Source organism: Nannobrachium achirus (assembly GCF_963921795.1).
Source record: "Nannobrachium achirus genome assembly, chromosome: 24".
Classification (NCBI taxonomy): Eukaryota; Metazoa; Chordata; class Actinopteri; order Myctophiformes; family Myctophidae; genus Nannobrachium; species Nannobrachium achirus.
In genome coordinates, this window is record NC_137831.1 from 4,426,522 (window position 1) to 4,446,157 (window position 19,636).

The window sequence follows — 19,636 nt, forward strand, 5'->3', positions numbered from 1 at the left end:
CTAACTCTGTTGCAGCTCAGTGATCTTAATGTGCACGAATATGGAGGAAGGAGCGATGCTGGTCCCGTCTCTGGAGAGGAGGTGAATGTGACGGTACCCTGGGAACACACAGGGACAAGAGGACACATCGCAGTGTTAACTTTTTCAGCAAATTTTGATTTAGTCTTAGTCTTAGTCTTTTGAATAACACAACACTTAGTCTTAGTCCTGTCTTAGTCTTCTGAAATTGGTTAGTTTAGTCTAGTCTTAGTTGACTAAATATCAAAAAAAAAATAGTCTTATTCTTTTGGGATTAGTCTTTGTCTTTTACGATAAGTATTTTAGGCTAAATATAACCACATAACTCTGAACAAGTCATTGTCTTCTACTGCCTGTTACTTGGTCAAAATAAACCATACATAAAATATGTATATGGCTTTAATCTCATTGCAGTTTCATACCAGTGTTAATGTTTACAGCCATTAGTCTTAGACTTAGATTTAGTCTTAGTCTTTTGAATAACATAAATAATAGTCTTAAGCTGGTTGCACACTGCTGCGTTTTTCGTTGCGAAATGCGTTTTTCAGGGCAAGGAGAGAGAGAGAGCAAGGGACCGAGTGGTGCGCGAAACGGGCGGCAGTGTGCAAATGTGACTGACATAACGTGAGGTTGATTTTTTTATCCACGCGCTCCGAAATTCACTCCGATATTCGGCCCGAAAAACGCAGCAGTGTGCAACCACCTTTAGTCTTCTGAAATTGTCTAGTCTTATCGACAAAATATCTAAATCTTGTAGTCTTTTAGTCTTAGTCATAGCCGACAAAATGAACACTGACACATCGTTAGGGTAATTATAGATACTCTGAGAACACACAGTGACAGAAGGAAATTAGGACCCCCAAATGTACATGTAGGCCTATGTGGTCTTAGAGCCGCATTGTGCCAGAGACCCCCAGAAGGGAAGATTTGAAATTTAAAATGATTCAGAATTTTTCAAAAAAGAAAAAAAAAAAAAAAATAGCAGCAGTGGTGTAAAGTAACAAAGTACATTTACTTAAGTACTCTACTTAAGTACACTTTTGTGGTATTTGTACTCTTTACTTGAGTATTTCCAATTTCCAATTCTTTTACTTCTACTCCACTACATCTCAGATCCAAATATTGTACTTTTACTCCACTACAATTATTTGAAAACTTTAGTTACTAGTTACTTTACAGATATCAATTATAATATGATAAAACATACCGTACATGAATCACTTGTAGCCCAATTTTCAGAAAAGTCTAAACACAATAATTATAATAGATATACAGTATTTTGATAGATATACAGTATAGGACTGTGAATTTATTTCTGACCAGAATCTCAGAGAGGTGATGGGACATAAAGAACCTTAAAGAAATATTGTGAAAGGGTGACATCTATTGGTAGAATGATGCCTATTCTAGTGGAGTTTTAAAGATCTGCAAGATATACACTATATACTCACACACACACAGACAGTTTCATTATCCATATACTGTAGAAGGGCTTGGAAATTAGTTTCAAATACAATTTGTGCACAGAGCATTGGGTGCAACGTGAGCCCTCCTTGAAACTGAACTACTGTGGTTAGCAGTTTGACACTCTGCACTAGGAAAGGGGGATGTGCGTAAAATTTCATCACAAATCCATATAAGCATCATTCTTTTATATTTATATTATTTAAAACCGTGGGTCTTCAACAGGGGCTCCGGCACCCCTAGGGGGTCCCCAGGGTTTCTACAGGGGGTCCGCCAAACATTTGTGTGATAGAGAATCTATTTATTTCTTCTTTTTTATTTACATGAACTACTTGAAACCTTGCATCCCTATTCTGGCAGAAACATTTGCCAAAAATAGCAGTTCTACAAGCTTGCATCTCTGCAGAATGAGAGGTCAAGTTTATTAAATATATTGAGGGTTTAATGGTTAAATGTCTGAGAACACAGAACACTGGTGATAGATCTGTGACTGTCAATCAAGTCCATGAATCTGAATCTGTGAAATCTATTAGAATTCACAAGTTTTATACAATATGTTGTGGGTAGGGGTGTAAAGATATAGTAACTGAATCGAAAAATCGATTTTGATTTGCAATGATCTACTATATCGTTTGCAAAAGCAAAATATCGTACAGTTTTGGCTTTGGATTGTATCGTATCGTTTTAAAATGCGGTAATCAGTATCGAATCGTTTTGCAAACGTTACTCCACAGCGCCCCTACAAATCTTGTCAATAGAATTTTCACCTTCCAAGGAAATATTTTATTTTCTGTCCAAAAAGTGTATTACAGACATGAGGAAAGTAGGTTTTCAACTCCCAAAAGCTGTCATTGTTTCGAGACAAGAGTTGCACAGCGCTTCCTGTGGGCGCAAGTGATATACCGCTATAGAGCATCGCAGCGGGAAGTGTTTTACTGGTGCCACTTAAAAATCGTCATTCATTTTCCCCATAGACTTTTACACAAATATTTATAACAATTATGTTAAGCCTAGAACCAAGCCATCCAGGATGGCAGTGAATCATGACCATAAAACCTGTGTTTCTATGAAAAGAAAAAAAAATTTTTTTTTGAAAATGTAGTATTATCAAATAATTGAATATTAAAATATATTTTCACATAGGATCAAAGGTTTTAAGGTCATGATTCACTGCAATCCTGGATGGCTTGGTTCGAGGCTTAACATAATTGTTATAAATATGTTTGTAAAAGTTTATGGGGAAAATGAATGACGATTTTTAAGTGGCACCAGTAAACAACTTCCGCTGCGATGCTCTAAATCACATATGTCAAACTCAAGGCCCGGGGGCCAAATCAGACCCGTGAATGAATTATCTTTGGCCCGCGGGATGATATTTAATTACTATTAGAACTGGCCCTCTGGCATATTGTACGCACCACCACCACAAGGAAGCGTATCGCCTGTGGTCAACTTTCAGTTACCCCTCTCCCCAAAAATGTTTGAACAAAAGTGAACTCTGAAGAGTTGAGGGGTTTTCAAGCCAGGTGGGAGGCAGAGTAGCCTACACTTTCACGGATGTAAAAGGGCAGGTTCAATACGTGCAATCATTTCAATACGTTTTAAATAAACATATTGAACCAGTCTGGCCCTCGACTTGAAACATTTTTTTTTTAATTTTGGCCCACTGTGTATTTGAGTTTGACATCCCTGCTCTAAATGGACCAGAGGTAACAAAACTGGGAGTCCATGATGTGGACCGTCAACCACAGCTAGCCACCATGTACACACCTGTGCAGAGCTCTGGACTGGTCAGGCTCACCCTTACCTTGCTGGATGCAGCTGAAAGGCAGGGTGTACCAGTGATCTCACCTTGCTGGATGCAGCTGAAAGCAGGGGTGGACTGGCATCTGGCATATACCAGACTATACACAAGTGGGCCTGTGGGCCAGTGGTCTCACCTTGTTGTGTACCAGTGGTCTCACCTTGTTGTGTACCAGTAGTCTCACCTTGTTGTGTACCAGTAGTCTCACCTTGTTGTGTACCAGTAGTCTCACCTTGTTGTGTACCAGTGGTCTCACCTTGTTGGATGCAGCTGAAAGGCAGGGTGTACCAGTGGTCTCACCTTGTTGGATGCAGCTGAAAGGCAGGGTGTACCAGTGGTCTCACCTTGTTGGATGCAGCTGAAAGGCAGAGTGTACCAGTGGTCTCACCTTGTTGGATGCAGCTGAAAGGCAGGGTGTACTGGCCCACAAAGTCGTTCTTGGAGGTCTTGTCGTAGTCCTCCACCACAAAGCGCACCAGGGCCAGCTCTGGGGTGTGGATGGTGAAGCGGAGCGTGTCGTACCACACAGGGTTGAATCCTGGGGGGAACGTCGTATCGGCACTCATGAGACAGGGTCAAGCAGAAATCACTGCTAGGGCCAGATAACAGGCCAGATAACAGATAAAAAAAATCTCTTTCTCCAGATACTTTTCCATTCAAGTGGATGGTACGATACAGATAAAAAGAATATCTGTCACAGATATTCTTTTTATCTGTATGTTGTACTGCTTGTAGATCTGACTATTTTCAACAGTGTTTAGTGTAGAGGGAAAAAGAGCAGACCAAGTACACGTTTTCTAAGTATTGAGGGTTTAAGTGGTTAACTGTTTGAAAATACACATGACACATAACATGTAACATAAATCCAACACAACACTACACAATGATGCTGCTGTCAAACAAGTCTATGAGGCTATCTATGAAATCTATGAAAACGTTTAATCTGAAACACAATGTTTTATACAGATACGTATGTACACCGGTAAATAGTCTGCTTTATCGCTCTCTCATAGGGGGTCCTTGGCCTGAAAAATGTTGAAGACCCCTTTTCTAAAGAACATGTACACATCTGCATACTGTAATATGATGCTACCTTTTTTCTGTTTATTATGTACAGTATTTATCTTGTTTTATTTAACTTGTTTCTATCGCTATCTCTCTTCTGCTCTCACTCTACCTCTATCCTCCCAGCAAGCACAGTCAGGACCTGGACCAATCAGTGACATCTGGATTGGGGCCAGATCAAGTCAAACCATGACTAGTCAGATCTGGCCTAGAATATCACCTGATTTCAACCAACATAAATCCTGCCCATGAAAACTGACGCTGTGGATTAATCAGATTGGATCCGATCGAGGCCAGATAAATATCATAACTAAAGGTAGTCAGATATGTCCCAGAATATAACCTTACATGCTCATATTTCAACTAACATCACAAACAATGACAATAATCCTGTAAAAACTAAAAAGTCCATATGACGTCCTGGTAATGACGTCAAGATCATCCCCATATGGGCTGTGATCTGGCCTGGTTCTGAACGTCACCGGAAGATGTTATCATAACATCATCAGAATAACATTAACTAATGGAGCGGGAAGTGTGTGAGTGTGTGTGTGTGTACGTGGTGCGTGTGTGTGTGTGTGCGTGTGTGCGTGTGTGCGTGTGCGTGTGAGTGTGTGTGTGTGTGTGTGTGTCTCTCAGGTACCGTTGTTCTCCACGTATCTGGTCTCCTGCCTGGCCTGGTCCATGGGGACCCCATGGATCTCCACTCTGACCAGGGGGTCCACGATGGAGTCCTCCTTGATGTTCACCTTGGGAAGCTGCTGCCCACTGATCACCTTGGTTGGAACAACATAAACACACACAGCCCAGAGGAAATCATCTTTATTCAATAGAATCTATTCAATAGATTCAATCAAAGATTGCTGTTTATCTTATGGCTCTTTCAGACCACATGAACTATGAGACCTGTAACACGCCATGATACAAATTTCAGTTTCTGAACATGTACAGTACAGATCTTCTTTTTTGTTGTTGCTTTTTCACTGTGTGACAAGTAGTCCTGTCCGGCAAACCTTTGAGATTACTCTATAAAGAATAAAGTTAGAAAAGTACTATAGTCTGGTTACTAGGGCAACCCCACTTATTAGGGTTTTTTATGACCCTTCAGGTGTTTGGTTCAGTAACATGTCATTAGGTCGAACACCCTTTGGATTGACCACCAAACTCTAACCCAAACCATAATCCTAACCTCAGTAAAACTATGCCTAACCCTAACTATAACCCTAAACCTAACCTCAGTAACCGTGACGGGGGTGATTATCTAACCTGCCGACGCTGTTCGACCCAACGGGAGTTCGACCTATGGGGCAGTCCCCGTTTGGTTCTGGTCCTAATGGAAACATAAATACAAAGATCACAGAGCTTCACGGGTCCCGGATAGTTTCAGGTTACGGAGGGTTCTGGGGTTATCCTTTTAGATGAGAGGTCTTCAACAGGGGGTCCGGGACCCTTAGGGGGTCCTCAGAGTTACTACAGCGGGTCCTCCAAATCTTTGTGTCATTAACCAAATTTTGTTATATTAACCACTTGAACCCTAACGTCCATATTCTGAGAACTCAAGCCGAAAATAGGCGATCTACAAGCTCACAACGCCTCGCGCTGCAAGGAGTTGTGAGCTTGTAGATCGACTATTTTCTGCAAAGAGGTTTGGTGTAGAGGGTAGAAAGAGCAGACTAAGTACAGAGTGAAAGGTCAAGTTTATCAAGTATTGACGGTTCAAGTGGTTAAATATCTGAAAACACAAATTAACATGAATCCAAAATACACTGACGATCGTGCTGTCAAGCAATGAAACTATATGGAATCTATGAACAGGTTGTGGTGGTCCCTGCTTCATCTCTCACTCTCTCTCAACTAAGGGGTCCGTGGCCTGAAAACGTTGAAGACCCCTGTTTTAGAGAGTTTACCTGAATGTCCAGAGTGAGGGGTCGGTATCCGTCGCGGCTCTGTACCACCTCGGGGTCGAACCTCCTCTCGACACCCTGCCTCATGAAGTCAGGCTTCAGGACGTAGCCACACCCCCCGTTCTGACTGAACAGCCCGTCGTTCAGGTCCATGCCTTCACCGGCCGTCTGGAAGTTCAGCGCAACTGAGGGCCACACACACACACACGCACGCACGCACGCACGCGCGCACGCACGCACGCACGCACAGACGCACACACACACACACACACACACACACACGCAGGAAGTCAGTGACGCTTGTTTCTTTCCACTTTGAATTAATTACCTTCTTGTTGATCCACAGTCCACACCAGAATTTGAATGCGCGTTCACACCACCAAAGGAGTATAAGCGGATCATGGTCCTTTTAAATGGACCAAACATTCTTGGTGTGAATGCACCCTTACAGTAAGCAAGAAAGAAATAGTAATCTAGGATCACAAACGTATCATCAGCCTAAACAGTATATTAAAAAAAATGCACACTACAGATCCATCTAAATAAATATGAATACTATGTAAAAAAGCATTGCAGATGCCATAGAACTCCAAATCATAACTGACTGCAGAAACTTCCCCCTGGACTGTATCTAGAACATAGTTTCAAGAAATATATGAAAGTTTTAAGAAAATGTACTTTTACACATTAGGCTATTCTAATTTCCTTTTAGATTGATCTGTATAAAAACTACAGGATGCCAGGTCAACAAATGAACCTGGTATCTGTCTACGTAACAAACATGACCTCTGCTATCAGAGCCATGCCCTCCACCCTGTCAGACCTAGACTGGGATCAATTATTTTTCTGATGCAGTCTAGAGAGAATCAACAGATACAGAGATGCTTCGTGATCCCCGGAATAATCCCCCTCAGAAACCATAGGGCATGGGGTATTAATGTAGGGCCTACCACTACAAACACCTACAGCCCTATAGCAAGTACCTTAGCAGCACATTTCATAACTGATGGACAAGGCATGACAGTTAACATCTAGGAAAACACCAAGGCTCTGTTTAAAATTAAAACAAACTAGACAGGTGTGCTCAGTGCAATGCATATCTCCGCCAGGCCTGGGTGGAACTCCTCTCTTCAGCCTGATCAACCATTGCTGACATCCATTTATACATTTAAATTTGAATAATTCACAAAATATGCACAATATGCCAAATGAATTCATGGTAATACCGTAATACACGCACAAACAGACACACACTAAACACACAGACACACACACACAAACAAACAGACACACACATCCAAGGCAAAAACATACAGTTATTTCCCCCCTGGCCACCGGAGACGGCAAACAAACAATGACTTATCCTTTAAAATCTGATTGATTTTTCTTTTCTTCTCAAGGAGCATGCAATTGTAGAACTGCTATTTTCTGGGTTTTTATTTCTGACTTCACAATCCCAGGTTGTATTTTTCCCTCTACACCAAACATATTTGCCGAAAATAGCCGATCAACAAGCTCACCATGCCTTGTTGTGAGCTTGTAGATTGTCTATTTTTGGCAAAGTTGCTCCCCACAGTCAGAGAATAGGGATGCTAGGGTTCAAGTGGTTAATGTAAAAAAGAACATTTCTAATCACACAAAGATTTGGCGGCCCCCCTGTATTAACCCCTAAAGGTCCCGGACCCCCTGTTGAAGACCCCTGGTCTATGGGGTTCTTCTCGGATGGAGATGCACTCACCGATTTGGCAGCCGGTGTTCCACAGCTCCTGGGGGTTGAAGTTGGAGGAGTCGGTGCGGAAGCCACTGGGGTAAACCCTGGTCAGCTGGCGGCAGTTGTGGAGCACAAACTCTGCCCCTGGAGGACAGAGGAGGCATTACACGCTACACAACCACACACGATATAAACATGTTTTGAATAAAACAGTTTTTTTACCGTACTGTTTGGTGCCATTGTACTGGCAGAAAAAAGGAAACGTCCATAATGTTAACTGTTTGATACTGGCAAAAGGGAGATATTAGCTTCTGGGAAGCCTTCGGCAGATTAGGTCTGACTCTGGGCCTGCTCCGTTGTGATTGGATTTCGCTGCCTCCCGAAGTTGTGGGGCACCAATCAGGGCCCAGTATGCTAATATGGGGCAGGTTTATCAACAGAGGGTTTTTTATCTGTCCCTTTGGAAATGCAGGTTCCACACAGAGATTCCAGATGCAGTCTTTAGTTTGCCAGCAAGGCTGCACGTACATTTTGGGTCTGAGCGGCTGCGATCACATGAGCGATCAAATGGTGGTCACAGAATAAAAAATGGACCTTGACATGAAAAGGGTTGAAAACCGTGTGCACACCATCTGTTCAGAGAGACAGAGTTCTAGAGAGTTTGGTTCTACAAACCCACCAGCCTCTTTGAGTTGTTTGTGGGCCTTGTACTCACCTTGCCTGGCTCCAGCCAATAGACCCGCCCACTCTCTGAGTGGACTGCTTCTCTTGGTCTGGAGTTGGCATATGACACGCCTCTTTCTGTCGGTGTCTTGGCGCACCAAACAATGAAATCAATGCAAGACGGAGGAGGGGTGGGTCTAACTTTTGAAAATCAACAGAAACGAGGGGTGGCTCACCAGAGTTCTTAATTGCTCCCTTTGAACTTCAAAAGGGTTCTGAACTGCAGTCATTGATTGAGCCATACAAGTGTCAATAGCTCGTTAGTGATTCTCTATAATCAATGAAACATCAAAGACAATGACCTGTTTGGTGCCTGTCATAGAGGGGAGGGGGAGGGGGGAATGTTTTGTGTACACAAGTCAAACACAACCCCTCCCACCAGATCTCTTGTGATTTTCAATTTCAAATCCCCTCCCCTTTGAAATCTCTTACAATGCCTGGGGACAATGTCAGACTCAAGCTCCAGCGCATAGTCTGAAATCAGGCTACTCACCAGCCTCTTTGAGCTGCTTGCGGGCCTTGTACTCGGTGAAGGAGCAGACCTCGTAGAACTTGTTGTGGATGCGGGAGTGCTTGAAGCTGCTGAAGTGGACACTCTTGCAGTAGACCACGCAGTCCGACAGCTCCTTGGCCAGGCCCTGCTTGGACTTCTGCTGCAGAGAGAGGGAGACACAGCGGCCATGTCAGAGACCCCAGGCCATTCATTCTACAAAGAACCTCTACATCAGGGGTTGTCAAACTTTTTTTGTAAATTCAAAATGGTTCAAGATTTGTTGTTGTTCAAAAATCACACCCAGTGTGAAGTGAGCGGTGCCATTAATTTATAAACTTCATAAAGGCCCATTCCCACTGGGCCAGATAACAGATAAAAAAATCTCTTTCTCCAGATATTTTTCCATTCAAAGTGGATGGTAGATACAGATAAAAAAAGAACTGTCACAGATAAAAAAATAATAATAATCTGTATCTACCAATCCACTTGAATGGAAAAATATCTGGAGAAAGAGATTTGTTTTATCTGTTATCTGGCCCAGTGGGAATGGGCCTTTAAGCCTCCCGTGAGACTTGGCCAGTGTGACCCTGGGCGTACAAACAGACAGATGTGAGCCAATCAGGTGCTCTGAGTCTTGGGACAAACATCAGACAAAGCCAGATGTAGGAGCGATTAGCACCGCTCCAAAATAGCAGATAATACAAGCTTGTTACTTTTGAATAGCCAACACTAAAACCTAGAATGACACAGATGCTTTTCAGGTTTTAATGGGTTTTAATAGACCACAATGTAAACAAGCCCTTGGACTTTTGGCGTTTTTAACTCAATGTTAACTCAAAAATACAATGGATCAATCAAGATGTTTATCCAGCCGAGTGAAAGGGGCTGTGGGGGGCCTTTGAGATCTAGAAAGAAAGTGCTGGTGAGAGATTACAGATCAGTGTTCAAAAGAACTAGGTGTACAAGACAAAGAAGTACACAGTCTGCTGAAGGTAACTGGATAAATGTGGGCACCAAAGTAGAGTGGGCACCTCGTGCTATATTGGACATAAAGTATATATCATTAGAACATGCTTAAACATTCAACAATTCAATTTTAATAATTTTCTACAATTGCTACAAATTGCTACCAACCCTGTATTGGGACATACTGTACACAAGAAATTGAAGGATCAAATTAGCTCTGATAATGACATACTGTACCCTGCATATTCACATCATGTTTACTTTACATTACTTAAGTTAAGAGTTAAGATCTGTTTATTTGACAGGGACCGTGCTCATTAATGGACATGTCAGTTTTCACTTCAATGTAAATGAGCCAGAGTTAGCCCGCCGTGGGCTAATTTTCATCTGTAGTCCCTGGACCCCCATTGGTGGTGATCAACCCCCCCAATCCAACCCTTGATGCTGAGTGCCAAGCAGGGAGGCATCGGGTCCCATTTTTATAGTCTTTGGTATGACCCGGCCGGGGAATTGAACCCCCAACCTCCCAGTCTCAGGGCGGACACTCTAACCACAAGGCCACTGAGCTGGTCAGACAGACAGACAGACAGACAGACAGACAGACAGACAGACAGACAGGATCCCCATTGGTGGTGATCAACCCCCCCAATCCAACCCTTGATGCTGAGTGCCAAGCAGGGAGGCATTGGGTCCCATTTTTATAGTCTTTGGTATGACCCGGCCGGGGAATTGAACCCCCGACCTCCCAGTCTCAGGGCGGACACTCTAACCACAAGGCCACTGAGCTGGTGAGTGATGAATAACTCACCAGCTGGTGAGAGCTGGTGAGTTATTCATCAAAGTAAGTACATTACTTCTAAATGTTTAGTTTTATTGATTTATTGATTTATTTATTGACAAAATAGGCAATTCTACATTGAGGAAATGTGAATTCTGTGAAATGTGAACACTAGGGGGTGGCAATAATTGCCATGGGGTTGAGTCTGCAGTTCTAATTGCAATGGGAAGTTCAGAACGTCTATTATTCATCATAGACAGACGGATGACAGACGGTTTCCTACATGAACTAAGAATGACGTAAATATTGTGGCTCAACTGGGATGTCCCTTGTGTTTATATAATGTGTTCTCCAGACTGGCCTGGGAACGCCTCGGTATACTCCCAGAGGGAGTGGAGGAAGTTGCGCAGGATAAGGAAATCTGGAAGTCTCAGTTGGAACTGTTACCCCCGCGACCCGATTCCGGATAAGCGGTTGAAGATGGATGGATGGATGGATATAATGCCCATCGAACATAAAGCTGGAGCTCAAACATAGACCTAAACACCAGCTTGTCTGAAAGAGCTCCCAGAGACAGAGATAAAGATCTTGTCAAAACAAAGCCATTGGCAGCTGCTGCTGTCCACAGACTAGTGGATTACACTGTGGACAGGGCTGTGTTGTCCTCCTGGACACAGCAGTGTCCACAGAACTGCTGTGTCCTCCTAGCCACAACCTCATGGTCAGCAGACTATCTTCTGATGAAGAGATAGTAAACAACTTTAAATATCTAGGCACTATAATTGACAGCAACCTTAACTTCAGTGACAACACTGACTATATTTTCAAATCCTGTAACCAACGTCTCCACCTTTTACGCAAGCTCAACTCCTTCAGGGTGAGCAAGCACATTATGGAAACGGTTTATAAGAACCTCATAGAGGGAATCTTACCCTTCAACATGGCAATGTGGTACGGTAATCTGAACATACAATGTAGAGGCAAGCTGCAGAGAATAGTAAATCTGGCATCAAAAATCATAGGGAAAAAACAATGGGACTGAGCTACTAGGGCCCAAGGTGGAGGGGCTTTCATTATTTTATACTTCAGCTATTGAAAAATAGCAGATATACAAGCTCACAGCGTGGCACTCTTCTGCTATTTTTGAAAAGTCATGAAAATATGTGCAAATAATCTTTGAATAAACAGGTATTTTTTTTTTTAATACTATTTTTATTTGAGTTTTGGGCATACCAAGGAATAATTTCACAGTTATAAACAACAGAATATAAAAAAGGCAGCGATATGGTACAATGAGTAATATAAGTAGTAATATTAAATAATAATATAAGTACAAATATAACATGAAAGAAAAACAGAAACAAACAAACAGTGACAAACAACATAGCAAACGACAAAACAAAAAACAGAACAGTAAATAAGACACTCTTACTCTCAGTCCTCCAACACGGATCGTGCCCTTTCTGTTATTCCCTCTGTTTCTTTAATCGATAGTGGTCTTAGGCGTGTTATACACGCCACGGATGTATTTCACTTATAAAATGAAACAAAGGGATATGGAATAATAAAACAATAAAAAAAAATGGAAATACTCTAGTCCTTTTTGTCTTTCTCATTCTTCTCCATCCTTTCCACATAGATTTTGATTATTATTATTTTCAATGATTATTATGTTGGGGGGGTCAGCTTACTTTTATTAAAGTGGCTGATGAAAGGTTGCCAAATCTTATAGAATTTGTCTTCACTCCCTCTCAATTCGAACTTTATTTTTTCTAATTGCAGATAATGCATAACATCTTTCATAAGAGCAGTATGTGTCGGTACATACACTTGTTTCCAATTTAACAGTATCAGCCTGCGAGCCAATATATAAACAGGTATTTTTAAGCAAACATTTGTAACTCAAATATTTGCTTCTGGGTAGGGGTCCCTGGAACTAAATATTTTGAGATGGGAAACATAGGTTTTTCAAAAAACCTTATAAGGATTTTAAATATTCAAAGACATCTTCGCGATTTTTCAAAAACAGCAGATCTACAAGCTCACAGCGCGGCACCGAGTGCCGCGCTGTGAGCTTGTATATCTGCTATTTTTCAATAGTTAAAGCATAAAATAATACGTTCCTAGTCTAAATGGGTTAAACCCCCCTACCCCTATGAAGAACATTCATGGGAGGCCCGCAGACAGTGAATCCTTGTACCCATGCAGGGTCCAGGATTTGGTGCGACGACACCCCAGGGTGTCACCAAAGACGACACCCCAGGGTGTCACCAAAGGTGACGGTGTGCTGCTCAGAGGTGTTCAGAGTAGGGATAACCAGATAAAAGATTTATTGAGTACCCGCTATCAATAAGCTTTTAGCTTATCAAGCTTGTTATCGAGCATAGCGGCCCATGATGTCATGTTTAAACAAACAAAAGACAAGAGGCTATCAATAAAGTATTACAGTACTATTCATAATATAAAGCCATTTAACACTTATTGCACACTAATGAATCGTTAGTTGTTTTAATGATATTTGTTACTTTTGTCAATTATCATCTTCATAGATGGTGGTCAGCAATGGGCAAATACAAAAATATATCAGTTATGTTCTGAATTTGTTATCTCATATCTTTCCACAAAACATTAGAAAACGCTCAATAGTGGGTTCGATAAAAGCCCGGCTCAATAAGCAGGACCGATAAGCTGCTCATTATCAATAAAAAATAACGAGCTCCATCTAGTTCAGAGGCTCCGGACAAAACACAGACACCGAAAGGCTTTTCCATGCTCCCCCCCGCCCCCCCCCCCCCCCCTCCTCCCTCCCAGACACAGCCAAAGTCACATAAACCTGTGACAAGGTCACAGCCGAGCTCACGTCACATCTGAACACCTGATGCCTGCCGGCGGGCCGTCCTGTCGGCCTCAACCTGACCGTGTTGACATGCAGCCGTGTGGCGTTTCACGCTCCTCTCGGGTGCCTCTGAATAAACATGCCTCAACACGCCGGCATGTCGCTGCTGATGACGTAGCGTCGCTACAGCCACTACACTCTACATTCTACATACTAGCACAGTGTTTTCCACCTCTTTACACGTCAACGTCCGTTATCTATAGGGATGCAGCCCTAAACAAGGGTAGCTCGATAACCAGATAACACATTTATTGAGTACCCGGTATCAATAAGCTTTGGGCTTATCAAGCTTGTTATTGAGCATAGCGGCCCATGATGTCATGTTTGAACTATCAAGACAAGAGGCCATCAAGAAATTATTACAGTACTATTCATAATATAAAGCCATTTAACACTTATTGCACGCTAATGAATGATTCTTTTAATGATATTTAATGACATTTGTTACTTTTGTCAGTTGTCATCTTCATAGATGGTGGTCAGCCACAAACTCACAGTCACATGATGACTGTGTCACGATGACTGTGTCACACAGTCACAGTCATCGGCTCCTCTCTTTATTAAATATTCAATATTGCCTATAGACAAAGTAAACGTTTTACAAACCTGCTTATTTATGTTTAAATTTAAAAAATACAAACAAGACATTCCCCTTTCTTTTCATAATTTTTTTCAGGTTACTTCTGACATTCACTCTTACCTTACAAGGAATAGAGATGATTTTGAACGACCTCTTTGTCGTACCACGAAACATCAATTATTTATTACATTTAGAGGCCCTCAATTGTGGAGCTCTCTAGATACATCACTTAAGTCATCATTATCTTTGTCAATATTTAAGAAACGTATGAAACAATATCTTATTTCTTTACTGTAATTCCATATGATTTCATCTACTGATGTGTTGTATTACCAAATGTGTTTTTTTGTTTTTGTCTTTTTGTTTTTTGTGGAGTTTCTGTGTTTTTACTTCTTTATTGCACAGCTGCTCTGACATAACTTGTATATTCAATTGTATTTGTTCCTAGTGAACTTGTATTTGTTAAATGAATGACCTTTTTCATTAAGGAAAGGATTCTAAATAAGCCTTTTGGCTTCTTCCTCTCCTTGCACAGTATTTTGTATACTCAATATGAATTGTTCTATATTTTTTTATAATGTGCTAATAAACTAAACTAAACTAAACAACAACTGGCAAATAAAAAAATATACCATTTCTGTTCAGAATTTGTCATCTCATATCTTTCCATGAAATATTAGAAAACGCTCCATAGTGGGCTGGATAAAAGCCTGGCTCAATAAGGTGCTCATTATCAATAAAAATCCCTAGTTATCTATTCGCCATTTGAGCCACGGATGTCCATTTGATTAGACGTAGCCTCTCAGTCCCAAAACTGTGAATATTATGTCATCTTTGCATAATGTTGTCCACAATTCCATGCTGTATTGATGTCGGTACCATAGGATAGATGACATGCCAATAATATGAAGTAACAATTCTTCTACATTTTGTAATTGTGTCAGACTTCTTGTAAATTAAATAATGCAGGTGTTTAATAACAATTTAACTCTTAAGAGCATAACATTAAACCAAATGGACCCATAAGGGTCCATTTGGTTTCATTTTAAACTCTCAAACGTTAATGATCTATAAGGGTCCATTTGCTTACCAACTCTCCATCATTTAGCTGGGGGACCACTGATTGAGAACCACTGTTAAGGTAGATTTATAACACTAGAGTTAGAAGGATTTATAACACTAGAGTTAGAAGGATTTATAACACTAGAGTTAGAAGGATGATGAAGCCTTGAATTCATGGAAATTGTTTTGTTTTTGGCACATTCCTTATGACAATAATTTGATGACCGGCGGAGTTTCTGGTTTAGCAACTCAAAGAGTCTCCTGCTGAGTCTACTATACTGACTGATGACCCGGACAATAGGAGATTAGGAATGCAGCAATTAGGAATGCGATGAAAACTAAATAAATTCGACTACATTGATAGAGTGAGAAATATGTATTTATCACTCTTGTATAGATATTATTCCATTTGTATGTGCTCGTCCATATTAGGTAGCCAACATGTCTATGGAGTATACGTTTGGTTAAAATGTCTGCCTCTGAGGCTGTTATCACCATTGTTTTGGTAGAATCTCTCACAGAAAGCCAGGGGTGTGTAATTGATGGAACATAAGTAGTTTTCTGAGGTAAACTGCTCTTTTAAGGCTACTGGGGAATGTAAGTGCATTCCTAGAAACAAGGACCATATGTCAACAGGATGTCACTTTAGATTTGTCGCAACATACTACATTTCATTGGATCAAAGTAACATGGGTAGTTTCGATGGAGGTATAAGTGCTGCAATCTGTGAACGTCAGATTTTAAACCATTCTAAGATATCAGACGACGCGTCGTCGTCGACGATAAGGGATTCTCAATTCCCATTTCCAGCTTTACTAAACAGATATTACGCTTACTTCCATTCAGTGTGCAGCTTCTGTCTTATTTACCTTTATAAGGTGTTAAATACAACACAGATAAAGCCAGGTCCCACACTGACTGCACTCCTTGTTGAAGAACTATGCTTCATTCTGGGACTTGGCTTAAGACGGTTAAAAGGCTAGTGCTTTTTTTTTTTTTTACATTATCGTAATGTGTCATTGCCAATCGTTGACTCAAAAGACAAACATCAGACGGCACATTCACACTGCTACCGTATGGAAGTATCATAATAGCGAATATGCAGTATTTCTAGTTTAATGCAGCACATGACGGATTACATATAAACGCTCTGTTACGTTTCGCATCATATGCATCACATCCTCTGCTCTAAAGGGCAACACAAAACGGAAAGAAAGGGCGACACATTTGATGATCGGAAGCTTCTCAGATTCACAGGGTCGAGCCAAACAACAACGCGGAAAACGTTTTTGGTCCGTCCTAACGGGCCCGTCTCGGGACTTTGAGTTTGAACACCTGTTTGGTAGCCAGCCATCCAAAGCGTCCGGCTGGTAATCGAGTGCTCACCTTTTGGCCTCAGTGGAAAAGGCCTGGCATGAGGCTCTCTCTCTCTCTCTCTCTCTCTGTGTCTCTCTCTCAGTGGCGTCAGTTCAGCAAAAGCTAGGGTATGGCAAAGATGGTAGTCCTCATGGAAAAGAGGCATTACATTTTGTATAACACGGTTCTATTGTGAAAATAGCAGATCTACATGCTCGCAACGCCTCGCGCTGCGAGGCGTTGTGAGCATGTAGATCGGCTATTTTCACAATGTCTAAAAAAAAAACGAGTTTTGTCAGTTTTTTTACACAGGTTTCTACGTTTTCTTGGGCTGGATATGGCAGCCTGGAATTGTTGTTCAAGTGCAGCTAAACTTGGCATGTTATTAAACGTGCCACATGAATTGCACCTGTGCAGCTGACCTACAGGGAACCTGGGAATTTACCATTTTGTCAAGATGGGGAGAATAAAAGTGTGGAGAATATAATTATTAGACCATTTTGTAAAATTTGCATTTGTAATTGTATTTTACTGTAATTTAACAACATAATAACCAGCGCAGATAGACAAAGAGACATTCATGGATTTATATTTAAAAGTAGCTTTTATTTCCCCCCCCTGGACCCAGGGTATGGCAGCTGCATACCCCTGCCATACCCAATTGACGCCCCTGCTCCCTCTGTCTCTCTCTGTCTCTCTCTCTCCTCATGAAACATACATGGAGGTGGTGATAGAACGCCAGCGAGCAGACATGGGGATGTCAGATGACCTTATCTGCTTACCGCGCCACATGGCATGTGCACACATAGACATCAGAGGGGGCTTGAGCCCCTGCCCTTTTATCCGTCTGTAAAAAAAGTGCCCTTTCCAGACGATAAATGCAGTTTTTACTACGGTGAAAGAAATGCAGATGCCCTCTTTCCATTGCCATACCCTGAAGGCAGCATTCAAGAGAATTGCCTTGTCCAAACTCTCCTGAAATTGAATGCAGCATCTTATGTCATGGAAGAATTACCCTCTCTGTGTAGAAATCCATGCTGTTACGCTACGGCTACATCTCCAGTATTCACTTGATTATGCTTTAGTTCAGTGTTGTTTCACACACCGAAAATAGACCTCCAAGCTCACAACGCGTCGCAGCGTGGCACGTTGTGAGCTTGGAGGTCTGCTATTTTTCGGTGCATCCACCAAAAGGCCCTTTTGGAAATTCCAGCCCCTGCCTCTCTAACATTCTCTGCACGTCCCTGCCGCGCCATACGATAGACACACACACACAGAGAGACAGAAACAGAACGAGAGATGGAGAGAACAACTGACTGGCATGGCATGGATGGCAAAGATGGTAATAGAGAGGCTTACAGACAGACAGACAGACAGACGGACAGACGGAGAGCGATCGTCCTTTTTTCCCCTCTTCTGCGTGTCGTCCTGTGTTTCTCTCTGCCACATGAGAGGCCCAGCGGGTGCAGCAGGGTTAGGGGAGGGCCGCGGGCACAGCCAGGACTCCTGGAACGTGACACCCGATCTGAACGGCGCTAATGGCGGGCAAGAATCAGCTCATTTGCTAAACGCTGAAGTGCCACTTACTGCTCAGCCATCAAAAGCATGAGCTCAGCTCTACTTTAATGACCCCCGCAGAGGGGGGTGGGGGGTGGAGCTATACTGTTGCAGCTATACGTTGTTAATTGCGACAGTCAGGTCGCAGTTACTATCAAAACCTCAACCGGCTGTATGTTTGTCTGTCTGTCAGTCACGCCACACGTCACACTTTTGCCCTACTCATATCTCTGCCACCGTTGCCCCTATCCATGCCAAACTTTGCACACACACTCCTTGGCTGCCAAACCACACCCTCCACCCCTCATTAATCACATGGCCCTCTTCTAGCACCACCATGAGGCTGATTCTTGCAAAACACATTTTTGGACACTGCTACTACAGATTTTGCCCTAAAATCACGCAGAGCGGTACACAGTATCTCTACAGCAGCGCTACTCAACCCGCGGACCGCGGGCCGCATGCAGCCCTTTCCGCATGTCTGTGCGGCCCGTCATGATCATACCATTAAAAATATATATTTTTCTAAGGCTGTCAAAGTCCTTTTAACGCCGTCATTTATTTCAACGCGGTGATATTTGAGCCTCGGTGCACCCCGTAGGTTAGGGATACGACGAGTCAGGAAGAGAATGCAGTCACTGCAGTGTTGTGCACAGAGCACAAGATGCGGAGCTTGTACAACGAGACAGAGACAAATCTGCAGAGATTTTGCAGCAGACAACCACAGTCGGGCTAACTGGAGACTGGTCTGGACGCATGACGGCTGTGTGATATCGCGACCATCATGTTTCAGGCTAATGAAGAAGTAGCCGTTGTCTGTGCTTGTCTCTGTCTCCGCCACTCCGCCGTCATTGAAAAGTAAAGTCAGCAGCGACAGTGCACGCATTCCAACAGATCACAGCAGCCAGGAACTATATGCTTATTATACCACAAATCTCCTCCAACGAGCAGTTGTGTTTAACAAAGCTCAAAGCATCAAACTGTTTTACAAGTACTGTGCAACTGAGGCTGAGTTGAACTGTACTTGAGTTATTTTTTCCATACCAACAACTCTCTTCACCAAAAATAGCCGATCTAAAAGCTCACAACGCATCTTGTGGTGAGCTTGTATATCGGCTATTTTTGGTGAATGTCCCCCAAGATTAGGGATGCTGGGGTGATTGAATAATAAGTATAAACGTCTATTTATTTTAAATCCGTCCTAATGAAAAATGAAAGGGAGCCTTGCACACTCAAAAGTGTGCAAAATCATGTTCTTT

At 42.2% G+C, this 19,636-nt stretch overlaps 1 protein-coding gene across 1 annotated transcript in view; it reads right to left on the bottom strand.

The window, feature by feature from the left end:
* LOC308279901 (1-phosphatidylinositol 4,5-bisphosphate phosphodiesterase delta-4-like) overlaps positions 1-19,636 on the bottom strand; it is a gene marked incomplete at its 3' end in the record, with an annotated part of 59,007 nt that continues 39,371 nt past the window's right edge. The window contains exons 10-15 of the mRNA XM_080720121.1: positions 9,183-9,339; positions 7,994-8,110; positions 6,259-6,440; positions 4,995-5,127; positions 3,675-3,824; positions 1-98 (exon numbers count right to left, since the gene is read on the bottom strand). Of these exons, the coding sequence (XP_080576247.1) occupies positions 1-98; positions 3,675-3,824; positions 4,995-5,127; positions 6,259-6,440; positions 7,994-8,110; positions 9,183-9,339 (837 nt within the window). The remainder of the gene's footprint in view (positions 99-3,674; positions 3,825-4,994; positions 5,128-6,258; positions 6,441-7,993; positions 8,111-9,182; positions 9,340-19,636) is intronic.